Source organism: Tachypleus tridentatus, chromosome 13, assembly GCF_004210375.1.
Source record: "Tachypleus tridentatus isolate NWPU-2018 chromosome 13, ASM421037v1, whole genome shotgun sequence".
Classification (NCBI taxonomy): domain Eukaryota; kingdom Metazoa; phylum Arthropoda; class Merostomata; order Xiphosura; family Limulidae; genus Tachypleus; species Tachypleus tridentatus.
Genome location: NC_134837.1, coordinates 246,889,949 through 246,907,764, shown reverse-complemented (window position 1 = coordinate 246,907,764; position 17,816 = coordinate 246,889,949). Strand labels below are relative to the sequence as shown.

At 32.2% G+C, this 17,816-nt stretch overlaps 1 protein-coding gene across 1 annotated transcript in view; it reads right to left on the bottom strand.

Annotated features, from left to right (window-relative positions):
- Nucleotides 1-12,662: 12,662 nt before the first annotated feature.
- LOC143237848 (protein turtle-like) overlaps nucleotides 12,663-17,816 on the bottom strand; it is a 134,953-nt gene continuing 129,799 nt past the window's right edge. The window contains exons 12-14 of the mRNA XM_076477521.1: nucleotides 17,582-17,709; nucleotides 13,583-13,642; nucleotides 12,663-12,949 (exon numbers count right to left, since the gene is read on the bottom strand). Coding sequence (XP_076333636.1) covers nucleotides 12,899-12,949; nucleotides 13,583-13,642; nucleotides 17,582-17,709 — 239 coding nt within the window. The 3' untranslated portion in view covers nucleotides 12,663-12,898. The remainder of the gene's footprint in view (nucleotides 12,950-13,582; nucleotides 13,643-17,581; nucleotides 17,710-17,816) is intronic.

Genomic DNA, 17,816 nt, shown 5'->3' with positions numbered 1-17,816 from the left:
GATCTTTATAGCCTCAAAATAAAAATAAAAACTTGTAAAACATCAACAGCGTGACGTATTGAAAGATATCTTCTACAACATGACAATTAAGATTCGAATGCTTAGAATTTGTGGTATGAATTTGGTTTTTGTGATACAAATTGGACTAATAACCATAAAGAAAATTTTTTTTCAGATGGAGAAAAGATAATAAAACCTACTTCAACCATACTCTTGGTTGCACATTTTGACGTGTGTGTACATATTCAGGATAAGCATCAATGTTATTAGACACCTGTATTCTTTACAGAGAAGTTAAGGTTTCATGTTTCTACAAATGATTAATGGGTTAATATCTGGATATCGTGCCGAAATCGATAAGTTCATTGTTGGTTGTAATGATGTGAGGTGAAGAAGAGATATAATGATGCTGATATATGTTGTACATAACTAACTGTTACTACTTTTGCTAGTGTACTTGGAACAGATTTTGCTCTGATGTTACGTTCAGATAATGTCAGGATTATGGGGAACTATAATGACCAAGATTTAATAAAGGTTATAAGCTATCTAGCAAGAAAACCTGATCCTAATGGATAGTTATGAGACATCCGTGATTGCCATGTATGGCCATGCTCTACCAGATTAATTAACATCAATGATATAAATATGCTGGACAGACTTACGAAATGGAGGAGCTTTGTCTGTAGCTACAAATACAACATCGCAAACATTAAAACATTAATGATTACATTACTATAGTAGCAAATAATATTACAAACCTGAATCGTTAAAGTAAAACACTCATAGCTCGTACATATGGAATAATATTTCTTCATTCTGACGATAAAATAAACAAAACCAACCTAAAACAGTATATTTTATAAGATCATTATACACTGAGCAAAAACAGAAAACATGGGTATAAACAGATTGAGAAATCGCAATTTGAATGTCAATATTCGGAAGGATTAATCAAAATAAATGCAATATATTCGTGGTATAGCTTGAGTTCTGAATATGTACACAGTGACTTGCAAAATATTTCACCCCAACTGATAATGTCACATTTTGATGAAATACAAATAATGTAGACAATTTATTTAGCAAACTTCCTTTATTCTGAACTCCACTGATGAAACTTAACACTTATATGTGAATAAGGTTGAATGTCAATTAAACCTGCAAAGAAAATATGTATGAACTGAGATTGGCAAATTGCATAAGTATACAGCAACCGAAGTCAATACTTTGTAGAAGTACCTTTGACAAAAACTACTGATGTGAGTCTTTTCGGATAGATCTGTACCAGCTGCTAGCAATGAAATTGTGTATTTTTGTTCATTCTTTTTGGCAAAACTGATCTAATTTTGATAAATTTGTTGTACAACGATGATTAAATGAAATCTTCAATTCACATCACAATTTTTTCTTAAGATTCAAGTGAAGACTTTGACTCTACCACTCCATAACATTCACTTCAGAACATTGTCCTGCTGAAATGTGAATTTTCGATCAAGTTTTAAATACTTTGCTCACTCAAAGTTGGTCTTTATTTTACATCATCTATCTTCCACTCAATCCTGACAAGCTTCCCAGTTCCTGAAGATGAGAAGCGTCTCAATAACTTGATCATGCCACCACTATTCTTGACGGGTAGGAAGGTTGTTGACTCGCTAATGTGCTGTTGGGTTTTCGCCAGACGTAACACTTCCAATTTAGATCAAAAGTTTAAATTTCTGCTTTACCTGATCACAAAAACTTCTGCAACACATCTACAGTGTTGATGATTTGCTTTTTTGTGTGCAACTTTCATACAGGATTTAAGAGAATTCCTTTTCAATAATGAATTCTTTCTTGCCAATCCTCCGTATAGACCACTTTTGTGTAGGGGCATGGATACGTTAGATGTACGAACACTGATTTCCCTATCAGACACAGACCCTTGCAAGTGTTTTAAAGTCCTTTTCTTTAAACACCTTTCTGCTTTAATCGCTGCTTAGGCTAAAAAGACGGAATTATCTGGATGGAAAATGGGTAGTATGAAGTAAATTCCACTTCTTAATGGAGATTTACCGAATTCAAAGATATAATCAGAGATGCTAATTCTTTACAACTTTATTCTTGACTTGTTTGAAAAGTTTCTTGATCTTCATGGTTTGTTTGTTGTATAACTATATGAGTTGTAACACTGAAGTCAACTTTAACCAATTTAATCACATAAAGACAGATACTCTTATATCACTCTTGTGATCTTTCAAACTATTTTTTTTCTACCTGAACTTATTTATGGTTGCAATAACAGAGGGGTTGAATACTTATGCAATTGAAAATATTCTATTGTTCTTTGTAAAATCTAACTTACATAATATCAGCGTTTTGTTTTGGTTTTTTCAATTTGTAGTAGTTTGCGTAGATTCTACATATAAAGTCCCATTTGAAAGTTTTATGACTGCGAGCTAAGACGGTAAGTTATGGAAATATTGCAGGTAGGAAATACTTTTGCAAGATAATGCATATATGTATGTGTTTAAAAAACGGTAATTTATAATCATAATACTTCCATAATACTTTCTTTTTACGTAATATTTTTGTTTTTAATAAAATATGTAAACTGATTAAAAATGATAAATATTTTGCTTTAGGCGGAACATTACAGACCCGTCATACCCAGATGGTTAAGGCACTCGACCTGTATTCTGAGGGTCACGGCTTCGCATCCCGTTCATACCAAACGTGCTCGCCCTTTCAGCAGTGGTGGGTTATGATGTTACGGTCAATCCAACTATTCGTTGGTAAAAGAGTAGCCGAAGAATTGACGGTTGGACTACTAGCGCAGATCGCCCTCGTGTAGCTTTGCGCGAAATTCAAACCAGAAAATTACGCAGTTGTGAAATAGCTAGACAAAATTTTACTTTATTTAGTTCTGATTCCAAATCAACGTGAATTTCAAGGACATTTCATAACTCTTAATATTCCAATATGTATCAATTATCAACATAATTTTACTAATAGGCTTTTACTTAGTGGTAAGAATGCGAAAAAAAGAGCTCAATGTGCATAGTTTTCAAATTGTGATTCTCAAAACTGTAAAATCTAATAGAAAATATTTCAAAATAATATGTATTTTACTAATAGAAGCAGCTCCATAAACGTAAGATATTTCTGGCAATCTTCAATTTTAAACTAACACATTTTTTTTCAAACCTTAAGTAATTTACTTAATAATGTATTCAATACTATTGATATCTTAATCTGCATATTGTTTCTCTTTATATTAGTGGCTACCATTTAAACATCTTGTTAAATAGTGATGAATACAATTTAAGTGTTAATTTGGTACAATACGTAGAAATACGAGAAATTCAGTAAAAACACGTGTACAATGTACATTTGTTTTTCAGAAAAAGTAGGAGTAGGATGCTTATTTGGACGTCTGAAATAAATCAAATGAGGAATTACCAATGTTACAGCAGCATGAATGTAGGAATGATCAGAGTGGATGCAGTGTCTAGGTTTGCAGTTCATAATGGTAATTCGATTAATACGTGAATGGCTAAGAGAATAGTGTTTTTTTTTATTTTCAAGCTATCAATAAAGTTTCATTGTGAAGAATTAGTACGTATAAAACATAGAACATTAGAAGTTTGGATGACTTGACATGATAGCTAGTTGCAGACAGCTCAATGTGATCTGAACGTCTGGAGTTATCAATAGAAAGTTCTATATGTTACCTAATAGTCACAATACATCAATCGGATTTTACTATATGTACAATTAGAAGTATTGGAAACAATCGATAAGGTTTTATAATACCTTCTAATCACTTAGATGAACTTTTATATCAAACGTTGACGGGATGTCTATACATAAAAATCCAGCTGAAAGTTGTTTTTCGTAGTTTAAATTTTCAGTATTGATTTTTACACTATTATATAAGACCTATACATGAATTCCTAATGTACAGTGAGGAAGATATGTCCTAAGCTAGGATATGGTAAACCACAGAGAAAAATATAGTTGTTGTTTTTCCTGAATTATGCAGAATTTTGTATGTGACATTAACGGCCTGCTGATAGTATGTTTATCATATTGGTAGAATTGTACATAGTATATATCACACGTAATTAATTAATGCTGGAATTTGAATGCATGCATATATTCATTTTGTGATGGTGAGAAATAGTCAAGCATAAGGCTTTAAATATAATTAAATGATGAAGAGTAACTTAGCTATTGAGACATTAACATGAGTAGTGGTCTAGACTTCGGTGAACTCCCATCAGGTATCAGGCAGTCGTTGAGATAATCTCAGCATGTACAATAATACACACATACGTATAAAATATATATGTGTTAATATGTGGTAAAGATACGATTACTATGTGATGTTATAAACTGCCCATCCCCACCACCATTGCTTGAAAATTAAAGGCATAAGAGTAAATAACTTTTTCAGTTATTTGCTCTCACCAAACTAATCAGATAATGACACACAAATATTATGTCTAATAGGTTCAGCCAGTTTTGATTTTCTCAAGTAGTGTGATAAATAAACTCATAGATCTCAGTATAAAATCAAAGTATTTGGCTGTTGAAGTCTATCCGAAGTAATTAATTAAAGCAAAAATCTCATGTTTTTAGTAGAAGTTGTGTGAAATCTGAAGATGATTCGTGGAACTCATCAACATATATATTGTTAAATAATGACAGGATATATTCTTCGTATCACATATGAAACTTCAATATAGCTCTTACTAATGACCTAACTGTAGCTACGAATGCGAATGTTAACTCCAGCATGAAGTTTGTAAATTGATGTTTAGTTGTTTAAAGATACTCCTTACGATAAACAGCTTAACCGAAAGGTTAAAATTGAAATCAAAATGCAATAAATTGATGATAGTTTGCAGAAGAATAAAAATTCTAGATGTTCGGTAGCAGACAATAATAATTTGTTGGATGGTAAAGAGTATAGTATCATGGACAACACAGAAGAGTTTTTAGATCAATACAAGAGTGGGTTGCACATCAGTGTGAAATATACACAACCAATGACACCATTCAGACTTTTATCCCTCCTAGCATTCCATCAAGAAAAAAGAAATGTTTGGTAGCAATTCATCGTCTAACGAAACAGTGACCCCAAGCTATACAGGAAAAATGGTAGACTATATCCTTAAGAAAAGAGGGCAATGGAGTATTGTAAACATGTCTCAACATACACTGAGTACCAAAATGAATAATACTAATGTTTTATGGACCTACTTGGTAGCATGTAAAGGTCAAACGTCTGAAACATGAGTATCAATACTGATACTTCATAAGCTTAATGCAGCAGGAAACAAAATAAATTGTTCTATTTAAAACAAACGCAAACCATTATTGTTTTTATAACTTATTAGCTTTCATTTTGTAATTTCTGTAACAATGTATTTTCCCAATGTTGTTTATTTCATTGCAATTCCTCATTGTTTATCAAGCTTGTATCTGTATCACCTTTATGTTTTCACAATTACTTCAAATACCATGCGTTTATTGTTATTTCATTTATTTTAAAAATCACAATTTGATATGGGTAGGTAGAAATGTGTATAAATTGAAATATATTGTGTTATGTATACAATACCCCGTTTTATTTCATTTTCCGCTTAGAAAGGAGTACAGGTTTATTCTCACGACGGCTAGTATCGGTATTAAAACTTTAATTAAAATAATGTACAGACCAACAACGTCTCGACTTTCTAAAGCCATCTTCAGTTTCCGCAAACTCTCTTTGTTAACCTGAAGATCACCTTAGAAGTTCGAGACGTTGTTGTTCTGTACATTACTTTAGTAAAGGTTTTAATACTCATACCATCCGTCTCGAGAATAAATTTTTACTTCAAGTTGGTTTCTTTTTTCCGTGAACAGGTTTAGTTTACCAGAATTTTGAAACTAGTTTCACATTTCCGTTCATGAAAAACATACATGATGTCCAAGTTATAGCTAAATCAACTAAATAAAGTATGCCATGACTTTATTTTCATGTTTGTCATTAATTGTTGTTGGATATTCTTTTTGCTTTTGAGTGCGTTGATGATTTGGAAAACACCGTGTAAGATTTCATTGGATAATTCATCAGTCTTGTAAAATTGTTTTTCTATCATACTTATTGTATGAAGGTTCCGGGAAAGCTGTGAATGGCAAGTACAATCTGAATAAGTTACTTACTGTAATATGTACTTAGTCTAAAGCAGACATTATGGTGTTTAATATTTATCTTTATTTACAAAGTAGTACTGTCTAAGGTCTTGTGTTATCATCACCTGTTTGTGTGTTCTTCTGGTTACTGAAACAAATATATCATTGATTCTTTTCAATATATTCACATTTAAACATTTAATTCTTCAAAACAATTTCTGTTGTGTCTTCAGTAATCTGTGTAAAAGAATTCTCCACGGTAGTTCATAACTTCAGGCTTAGTATATTAATTCATAAAAAAATCCAATAAATTGTCACGTCAGTAATTTCAAAATATTACATATCAGTTATAGTAATGAATCGCAGTATAAATATGTGTTAAATGTTAAATAATTATTATTTAAATTGTCTCTCATTTTAAAATACAATGGTAAATGTAAAAATAAATACATTATTTCTTACCAAGCATTGCAATTACACGAGTTATTATTCACTATATATCACATATTTACATATATCAGTTATATTCCTGCTATTTTATCTGTAGAATTATTACTTAAGTCAAATATTTGCATTGATTCTTTTTTCTTTGGAGCCCTCATTAAAACAATGTTTAACTTACATACTTATAACGCTAGAATCTGAGGTTTGATTTCTCTCGATGAATAGAGTGCAGAGAGCCCATTGTATAGCTTTGCTTTAAAATAAACAAGATCCTTTTTTTACTAAAGTAAATGGTCAATGTTCCATCAACAAAAGTTAAATTCTACTTTTTGTAAGGACGCAAAAGTGAAATAGTTTATTTGCATTTTATTGATCGGAAAACGATATGCATACAAGGAACGTCCTTTCCCTGGATTATGAGAATAATATATATTAAGATTCTTTGTCTACTAATTTGTTTTTTTTTAAGAATTCTAGGAAGCCAGACATTAAAAAAATTATAAGTCTGAGAACAGTTTCCAAACGATCATAGAAGAAACCAAGATTTTCCAGTACCGTAACACTTGTTTTGGTTATTTTGGTTGCGTTTCGCACTGTGCAACATTCGATTTTGTAACTTTCCGCTTTCAAGCGAATAATGTTATTTTATCATCAATCTGGCTTGGTTAGCATTTAATAACACCTAGTTAATTATGACAGTTATATTAATACGTGTGATTTATTATAATTGTTGAAAAAAGATCTTGTTTCAAGTCGAGTTGCTCAATAAATGGTATCTTTCTTGTAAATAAATGCATGAAAGCACTTTTCATTAATCTTTTTATCATCTTCATAACGTAAAGTTGCGTAATTAGGAAAAAAGCAAAAATAGTGTTTTCAAAACTTTTAAATTATGTAACAATAAAGTAACATAAAATGTGAGGACATGTTAAGCAAAGGTACATTAAAATCACAGATTAAAAATTAAATTATATCATTTTGCCTTTCAAAAGAAGTTACTTAAAAGCTAACTTCGAGTTTTGATTAAGTAATTAGGCATTCAAACAACCCGGTGCTCCTCTGAGAATACTAAAATACTGAAGTTTCAGATTTTAAAAGTAACGTACTTACATATAAATTTTTGAGGTAATTGGTTTTATATTTTATGTTTTACATCTTTCTTTATGATATCTATAACTTATAAAAAATTACGAATATTATTACATATATTACATATATTTTCGTGATAAATCAAAATTTTTAATATACAACGCACGCTTTTTTTAAAAAAAAAACATAAACTTTTACGCTACACATTACTTGCTGTACGTTTTTGAATTCCTTTGCAAAAATCTCAGGCCCGGCATGGCCAGGTGGGTTAAGGCGTTCGACTGTAATCCGAGGGTCGCGGGTTCGAATTCCGGTCACACCAAACATGCTCGCCCTTTAAGCTGTGTGAGCGTTATAATGTGACGGTCAATCCCACTATTCGTTGGTAAAAGAGTAGCTAAACACTCACTAAAAGATTAGTGAGTGGTGATGACTAGCTGCCTTCCCTCTAGTCTTACACTGCTAAATTAGGGACGGCTAGCGCAGATAGACCTCGAGTAGCTTTGCGCGAAATTTTAAACAAACAAATAAGCAAAAATGTTATTGCCTTCGTAGAGGAATATTTAAGGACTAAGTATTTTGTTTTGAACAACTTCCTTTGTAATGTCAATTTGAGTTGTTCGCCATCGCTCGCTTAGGTCTGTTTTAAAACATTAGTAACACAAGAACAATGACGAAGTTATTATTACTGATAACAACATAAACCAAAAAGTAAGAAATATAAATTGTTTTATTTGCAGTCTTGTTACAATATCATTAAAGTAATTGTTGGGTTTATTTTCTTATGCTGACTTTTTGTTGAACTTATATACTTTGGATAGCATTAATTAACTGAATTTGTGTCCTATTTATTACTTAACAGTCATTATTTAGATCAAACTGGTAAGAACTGGAAATCTTTTCTTAATTACATCAATGCAACAAATTAGTTAAACATATCTGAGAGACTTATTGATTCACTTATTAATTTTCTATAGCCCAAAATACGCATGGTGTGGTGTATAAGACACAAATGTCTTATATGTCATAGTGAGTGCGCTAGAACTCTCTTGGAGGAATACAATAACACAAAATGGACGTAACTACTGCAGTAATACATAAACTGAGCTGACATTTGTACTCCAACAGCTACAATAAAGCTGATATTAAGAGCCCTTTCTTCAATTATACCCAGTTCCTACTTTGAACTGTGGCTTTCAACTTTGGTCCTTAAGATACTTCTGCGGCTATTGACCATCATTTAATTAATAATGTGAAACACTGTAGTAGGATATTAAGAGCTGGATGTTGAAAGCGGGTAACAGAAAGCAGCTCTCCTAATTCCATTACTTTGGTCGCTACTTTTTGAAGAAAAGTATCATACTTGATAAAATTCCCTTGGTCTGAAGTTTAAGATATATTCTACAAATTCTAAAAATAAATTTTGCTGATAGTTTAGTTGATTAAGGCCAAGAGCTTATAATGTAATGGTAAAATGGGGATTTGGATCAAAATGTTTTCTTTTTTATAAATGTTGAATAGATATAAGATCATTTCAATTTGTATGTTTAAAAGAAAGGAAGAGCTAAGAGTTATCAGTAAAGTAAAATTATAAACTTTATTGTGTTTTATTTTGTGCCTTATGCATCATTACAATTATCAAACAGATAGAGAAATCAACAGTTTTTACCTTTTATGATATCATTTAACATTGATTGATTGAGTGATTTATTGTTTTGGAATTAAACACAAAGAGTTATCTGTACTTTGCCTATCACGAGTATCGAAACCCGGTTTCTAGCAATATTAGCTCACAGACATAACGCTGTGTCGGTAGGGGAATTTTGTATCGTTTTAATCGAATTAATTTGACAACAGAGAGATTCTTAAAAGTCTTCGTAAACATTATCTGACCTGATAACAAGTAAAAACAAACAAACAGCATATATGATAGCTACTAATAATAAATCGTACAGGAAATAATATAAATATCTGGTTAGTAATTAACAGCTTCGCGACTCTTAATAAAATCTGAATATTTTATGATCTTATTATTGTCCAAAGTGAAACAGACTATTTTTTGACCTGAAAAATATTATGGTCTTCATTATCAAAATGCGTTAGTCTTGTAGCAGTAAACTGGAAACTAGTGTTTTTATTTTTGATTGTAAAACATCCAAGAAAAAGTTACATTATGGAACACCACAGTTAAATATTATATTACTATATCATATTACCAACTAAAAAAAGCGTCTTTAAGCTATAATTATATTAAAAATCGAAGACTTAACAAATGAAAGATTATAAAAGGAATTTTTTACACTGAGTTTCGATTATGAATATCTTCCTTTTATCTCGATACTTCTGTTAAAGCCGTTCACATTTTATTATCTCACCTTTTTATTTTGCAAGTTTAACCGTATGTTGTAGTTGGTAGAACTCTATTTCCAATATGATAAACTAATCCTTTCAATTAAATTGTTGCTTAGAAATTCGATGACCATAGTTACTTTACGATAGTTTTATTCAATATCACAAAAAATGTCAAATACGTTCACGATATTATTGCAATATGATCTACTCTTCCGTAAAAAAAAAACCTTAGACATTTTTAAACAACTGTTACCGGTCATTCATCTACCTACGTTGCAACATTTAAAATATTCTCTTCAAAACAAGAAACGCAAAAGGGATATTTTTGTTATTTTAAAGAGAAATGTATGTAATAACGTTACAAGCTCAGAGTATGTGATGTTACACGTGTTAAAGCACTGATTGTCAGACCAAAATGACAATAGAAGTTGTGCACTTTGAAAACGGTGGAAAACATCGGATATTTCGCCTAAACGCATGCGTGTCCAATAAATTTGTTTGAGAGATCTGCATGTTCTGCAGGTGCAACATGTGCAATATCCCTATAAAAGTGACGGGTTATCGGTTTCCATAGCTCACTGTTAAGCCACTAACACGCAATACAGTTACGCCAAGACTGACTGAAGCACATTGCAACAACGCCATTAGCCGCTTGGAAGCATCTCGATCAGATGTTTCCAGAGCTCTGAATGTCCATCCAAGCATCATCACAAGGCTATGGAATCGTCACCAACAACGTGGATCAACTCGTGACCGTCCACGATCTGGCAGACCTCGTGTGACCACGCCCGCATAAGATCGCAACATCCGGTCACGTCACCTTCGGAATAGGACCACCACTGCGACATCTACTGCCTCAACCATACCAGGGCTGCGTAGGATTTCCGATCAGACCGTACGCAACCGTCTACGAGATGCAGGAATCCGACCTCGACGTCCAATCAGAGGCGTCATCCTCAACCAGCAACATCGTCAAGCACGGCTTCAGTGGACTCGGGCACATCGGGTATGGCTTCATCGACGATGGAGACATGTTTGGTTCAGCGATGAATCACGTTTTATGCTTCGTAAGCAGGATGGAAGGACCCGTGTTTACCGTCGCCGAGGTAAACGTTTTGCAGCAAACTGTGTGCAGGATGTTGACAGATATGGTGGTGGCAGCGTCATGATGTGGGCTGTCATCGTTTACAATGCCAGAACAGACCTTTTGCACATTCGAGGGAATCCTACGGCTCAACGATACGTCGACGAGAATCTTAGGCCCCATGTGCAACCCATCATGTTGAACGTCAACGACGTTTTTCAACATGACAACGCCCGTCCTCACACAGCCCGACTCACCACTGTCTTCTTGAGACACCACAACATCAACGTTCTTCCCTCGCCCTCCAGATCACCAGATTTGAACCCCATCGAACATCTTTGGGACGAGTTGGACCGACGTTTGCGACGTCGACAACCTCAACCGCAGATTCTATCTCAGCTTGCAGCAGCTTTGAAGGCTGAGTGGACAGCCATTCCACAGGATGTGATTCGTCATCTCATCGCTTCCATGAGCAGGAGATGCCAAGCAGTTATTGATGCTCACGGGGGGGGCATACTCATTATTGACGTTGAGTGGCGTTAAACTTCACCTAGTGAGCGTGGACTTCGCCTTTGCAGACTTTGGATGTTCAGCAGTAAATGTGCAAAGTTTCACACATGTCATACAGAACTACCCGGGATAAACTTGTTAACAATTTGTCTCAAATTTTGCCTTTTGCGTTTCTTTTTTTTTTGAAGAGTATATTATAGAATGCTGTATGGCTGGACCGAGAGATAAATAGATAGGGATATCGTCTTTTGTAAAAAACATAGTTAATATTTTTTGTGCACACAATCCATAATTACTTATTCAGTATGTAACTCATGGTATGATGGTATATTACTCTACTTTTCCGTTACTACTCTCATGTTTTGTTTTGTTTTGTTTGTGTTTTTTTTTGTGAATTTTTGCGCAAAGCTACACGAGGGTTGTTTACGCTAGCCGTCCCTAATTTAGCAGCGTAAGACTAGAAGAAAGACAGCTAGTCATCACCAACCACTGCCAACTCTTGGGGTGTTCTTTGATCAACGAATAGTAGGACTAACCGACACTTTATAACACCCCTACGGCTGAAAGGGCGAGCATATTTGGTGTGATGGGGATTCGAACCCGTGACCTTCAGATTACGAGTTGAGGGCCCTATCCACCTGACCTTCTTATATATCATTAAACTGTTTTTGTTAGAATGAATGGTTGCATTTTGAAGAAAGAGATTTATATTAGTAGACTTATAGAGTTTATTTTATTTTCCGTTGAAGAATAAATAATTGTCAGGAATGTCACAAAACAGTAAATACTTTGATCACGTTCTCTAAAGAAAAGTATTAATAACATTGTGAAAGTTGTGTATTGTGCTTAATGATATAACTTGATGTAAATACCTGTATTATAAAATATATATAATATTTGATATTACTTTTTGAGTCGGTAACAATGACAATTTTTATTTCAAATGAAAATACAAAATCATCGAAAAGCTTACAAGTATGTGAAATATATTATAAACGAAATATTTTTTTTTACCTTTAAATTGATTTAGTCAGGATAGTTTAATATGTCAGCTACATAAGTTTGCTGGTTCTTAACGAAGTGTTTATGTGAAGACAAGTTTTGTTCTCTCGTGTCCTCCTTCTAGCTGTATATGAATTTAACAGAGCGTAACGCGATGTTCTGTTGTATTTAGGTTTCAACCATTTTGATGCGACGAACAAAAGCTATGGTTAAAGCGTTTCAATAGAGCAAACCTTTGGTAAAACTATTTCTTTCTCACACCGAAGTAGATGTTGGTTTTCTTTCATAGTTTGAGACTCTTTTTAGCTGGAAAGCATTTAAAGATTAATCAATTACATATAATTTAAAGTATTAATGAAACAATAAATAGTTTATGTACTTCTGTTAGTTTATTTCGCCTATTTAATTATTTCTTTTGAAACAAAATGAGAACTGAAATTCACCAAATGTGTTGTTAAAACAGTTCCATCCTTTCAGAGATACCAAAATACAAATAAACTCTGACTGTATATAAATATCATGACATATTATACACTATATTATTCAAGATGCATATTATATCTATTATGGTTATATGAAATTCCTCAGATGATGTTTGCAAGAAACAGAAAATAATCACGTGACAGTGAAATGAATATATTTCTCTTCGTACCCAAGAAACTTTATTATTGTAGCAAAGAGATTCACGGAACCTGTTCAGAGTAAAAAAGAAAATAAAGTCTTAAATCCCAGTAAATCCCAAGTCATTGATATTGATTCCCATTAAATACATGTCGATTATTTCAATAGGTTAGAGTAGAGATTGTCTCTCCATTATGCCAATTAATGCTTTAGTGCTATCTTATTCATCGTTTTGCAAAAATTTCATTGTAAGATGTTAGTTTTGTTTATTAAACAAATAGTGTAAGTGTATTCTGTTAGCAGGTACTATATTCTTACCTGTTGCAAAGCCTGAGGTTTGGGTAAATACAGTTCAGCGTAAGATACATCATGGTCGACCTAACAAAAATAATACCATGTGTCATATTAATCTTTCAAAGATCAAAAAAACTGCAGTTACAAAATGTTTATTAGTAAAATATGAGCTTGTTTGAAGCCATTCATGAATTTGTATATTAAAAGCTTATAAATCACCATAACATCATTATCTCTACCATATTTTTTACATAAATAAGGAATACAGCATGTACCAAAAGTTATACAAAAAAGGTAATATTATATATACTACTACAGCTCAAAGTATAAATATTTTTTGTGAAATTACTAAAATAAAAGTACGTATATCTGTATAACACATGCAAAGCAATTCTCAAAGGAATAGAATATATATTACAATTGTTCCATTTATATATATATATATTAAATATTAATGATAAACGGATAAAAATAGAATTATAGCCGTAATATTTAGGCATTATTTAGTGACATTCACGAAAGAAACACAGTCATGTACAGAAGTAATTGTTAAATAAACAGTGGGAAATTAGCAATGAAAATACACCTGTAATTTATAATGACTTCGCAATGCGTTTGTAGCTATTGAATCAATATTTCAGCAGCTTTATTACTAAGAAGTATTGACACTTACATGTATGAAAAAACAACAACTGTGTACCAAATTAATTAATATTTCTTTAATTAAGTGTTTTTTTTAGTTTAAAATATTGAAAATGTTAAGCCTTACTACAATATTTCACGAAATATAGTTGAAGTATTATAAAAAGTCTTTCTATTAGATAATAGAAACAAATTCATATTTAATTGGTTTGATGTCTGATTAGTATTACATTTTTATTTATATTGCAAATTGTATTCGTTGAACAATAGGTTCAAGTTCTCTTTTGATTGTAAATGCTAATTTAATGAAGTTGGTTAGAATGTTTTACGTAAATAATTTACTTTGATTAAAATTAATTCCTAAGCAATTCAAAGTAAGTAGTTGACCCTTAGTAAGTAGCTAAAAAAATTGCACTTTTATTTATTTATCAATACTTTGTTTTGTTCCTGTGACAAAACTGTACGTTACTAGTCTACAATAATACTGTAAGTTATTGCGTTGAATACGTAACTCCTATATGTCATTAACATCCTGAAAGGGAGATTAAAATATGCATATTGATCACAGGATATTTATGTAAATACGCCGTACTCTATATACGTAATTGATCGTTTTCAAATTATTTTTATTGATAAAAATATTTACTGTGAAAACATTTATATCTTAGATCTAAAATTATAAAACAAAGTATCAAACGTTTCGTGACTGTGAGCATGTTCAAAATGTATCATTAAGGTCTAATTTCTCGGTGGACTCATTAGAGAGCCTGATGTGGCTTTGCTATAAAAAAACAACACACCCACACACTCTCTAATTCCTCTAATAAAATATAACTTTAAAGGTTTTTTTTCTTAATAATATTTTCCTTATAACAGAGGTTTCCTACTGTCCTGTTAAGAATATTAAGGATTTTATTGGTGAAGATTCGATGGTAGTCGAAGTCTGTTTCTAATGGAAAAGTACTGTATATTACGGAAATCGTATGTAACAAACGACATGATAGTAAACTGGACGATGTTAAGCGTTAGTGTATTGACTAGTCAGTATTATATACATTTTTTCATTACAAGGCTATTTACGGTTTAAACTGAAATCAAGTAAAATGAGACAGATTTCTTCTTTAGTATAACATAAAAGAATTGAAAATAACGAATACTGCATGCTTAGAGGTTTACATTTGTAACTTCTTTAAGCCTACAGATGTATGCATTAACTTCTTATACATTGCACGCATATTTTATGAATACGTGATTTACTTGAGTATCTTGAATATGGTACTCATGTGTAAGGTATTTCCTTGACCCCTAAAAATGCTGAAATGTATTCATTTTTTTTGGACAGACTGCTATATAATCGGAAAGAACAAATATTGTTATTAATTTTTAAAAATGCATTGCATATGTTAAGGTATTGTGCAGTTTCCCAAGAAATATACTAATAGAGTCTGACAACAGTGGGAATCAAAGGGAAATACGCCTATTAGAAGTAAACTCTGTAGCTGCTTTCTACCAATGCCAAGCAGAAGAAAAAAATTAAGTAGGATTTTAAAGTGAAACAGACGTTAACGTGTCCCAGTTCATTAGTTATTTTAACCTTATCCCGCAAAGATATTACAAACCTTCTAACGTGATAGCAGACAGTGAGACTTGAAAATCACTAATTACAGAAGGAAAAAAACAAAAACGGCTTCACTGATGCTTACAATACCTATTAGGAATTTTAATAGAATAGGATAACAAGTTAGTATTATGGAACATGATAGACTGTGTACGTGTGAATATTAAAAACTTTGACAGAATGTAAGTTTTTTCCGGTATTACGGACTATAATAAACAACGGGTGTTTGATGTTATTATAAACTTTGATAAGTTGTCGCTGCACGGTGATATAATAGATTATGATAAACTGTGAGCTTGTGAACTTTAATGGTATTATGGAATATGAAAAGCTGTGAATACTTGATAATATTATGTATTGTGATAGTCAGCGTGTGATGCAGAATGACTGCGCCGTTACGCCATTTTTATTGTAGCAGCATATTTAAAGTATTGACAAAAACTAAGGTGTGTGTTTTTCGTATAGCAAAGCCACATCGGGAGGGATCTGCTCAGCACACCGAGGGGAATCGAACCGCTGATTTTAGAGTTGTAAATCCGGAGACATACCGCTGTACTAGCGGGGGTCCGAAAACTAACGATTTCTATAACTACCTAAATTATTTTGACAACATTGACACATAAATAGTATAAAGATACGGAAAATGCTCGAATCATAGGGTCTAGCTACTTCTATTCATTTAGAAGGAAAAACCTCAACCTCAGTGTACCCACATCTCGATCTTGCAATAAGTCATGTCCGTCCTGATAAACAAAAGCACTTCTGTGATTCAACAATGGAAATTTATCATGCTGTAATTACCAGATAATGGCTCAAAGATCTTGAAAGTCAGTGAAGCTTTATTAATCAGACTATCAATCCTACTATTATTATATTCATTATATTTTGGAAATTCTAGCAAAGCTAGACAGAAGCTTTCTGTGCTAAGATGTGTCTATTTTCAAAATAATAGACGCGAAAATTGACCTGATTAACAGAACCTATCTCTTACTCTTAAGCATAGCTAATTGCTACAGTAGAGTGTAAAGCAATTATATGGCAAAATAATGCGAAACATGGACCCAAGGATTTACAGTCCAGCGTTCTAACCAGATCTTGATTATTCTGTGTCAGGATAACAGTTAATGTGATACATAAAATGCGATAACTGTTGAAATCAATGACCTACAATCAAACACGATACATCTTGGCGTATTATGTATACAATACCATGTTAAGTCTTATAGAAAAGTTGGTTAAATCGATATTAGATGTGGATTTTAATATATTAATCAACTAGTGTAATCAGAGATGTAACACATCCCCAAAAATTATTAATTTTATGACCATTTTATCTATTTGTGTAGAAAACACCTATTGTTTATGTGTAACCCATGAATTTGATAATTGTATCTTAAAATTATTTATACTGACTCATAACCAAAAAAATGATAAGAATATTAAAGGTGTCTTAACAAACAATTATCATTCCTTTTCAAATATATAATAAAATTACCAATACTTCGCATCAGAAACATGTTTACAGTATTTCGACTCGGAAGTTGCAAATAATCTGGATGTTAATAGAAATCTTAACGCTTCAACATCAAGTCCAGTCTATTTTCGCAACAAAAATTAGTCCAATCCTGTATTAGTCACGTTCTGATAAGGTAATAATTGTGTTTATATTCTAAATAATCATAAAAAAGAAATAATAATTGCATTAATGCTATATTTAAATATGTAATATAATATCGACGTTTTGGTAACTCATTTTAGAATACCGTTGTATTTTCAGTGGAAACGATGATGTGCGACTGTGAATTGGCCAAAATATTATCTTCAGGACATCGATCGACTTTGTGTAAAAGACGTGAAGGAATACCTTTCATTTCAAGTACTTCTGCCTTACCTAACAGAATATTTGAAAAAGTATGTAGCAGATTAATTTATACGTTAAATTTCCTCTCTTTGGCATAATCATACTTTTTTTTTTCTTTTTCGTTTAAGAATCACTGT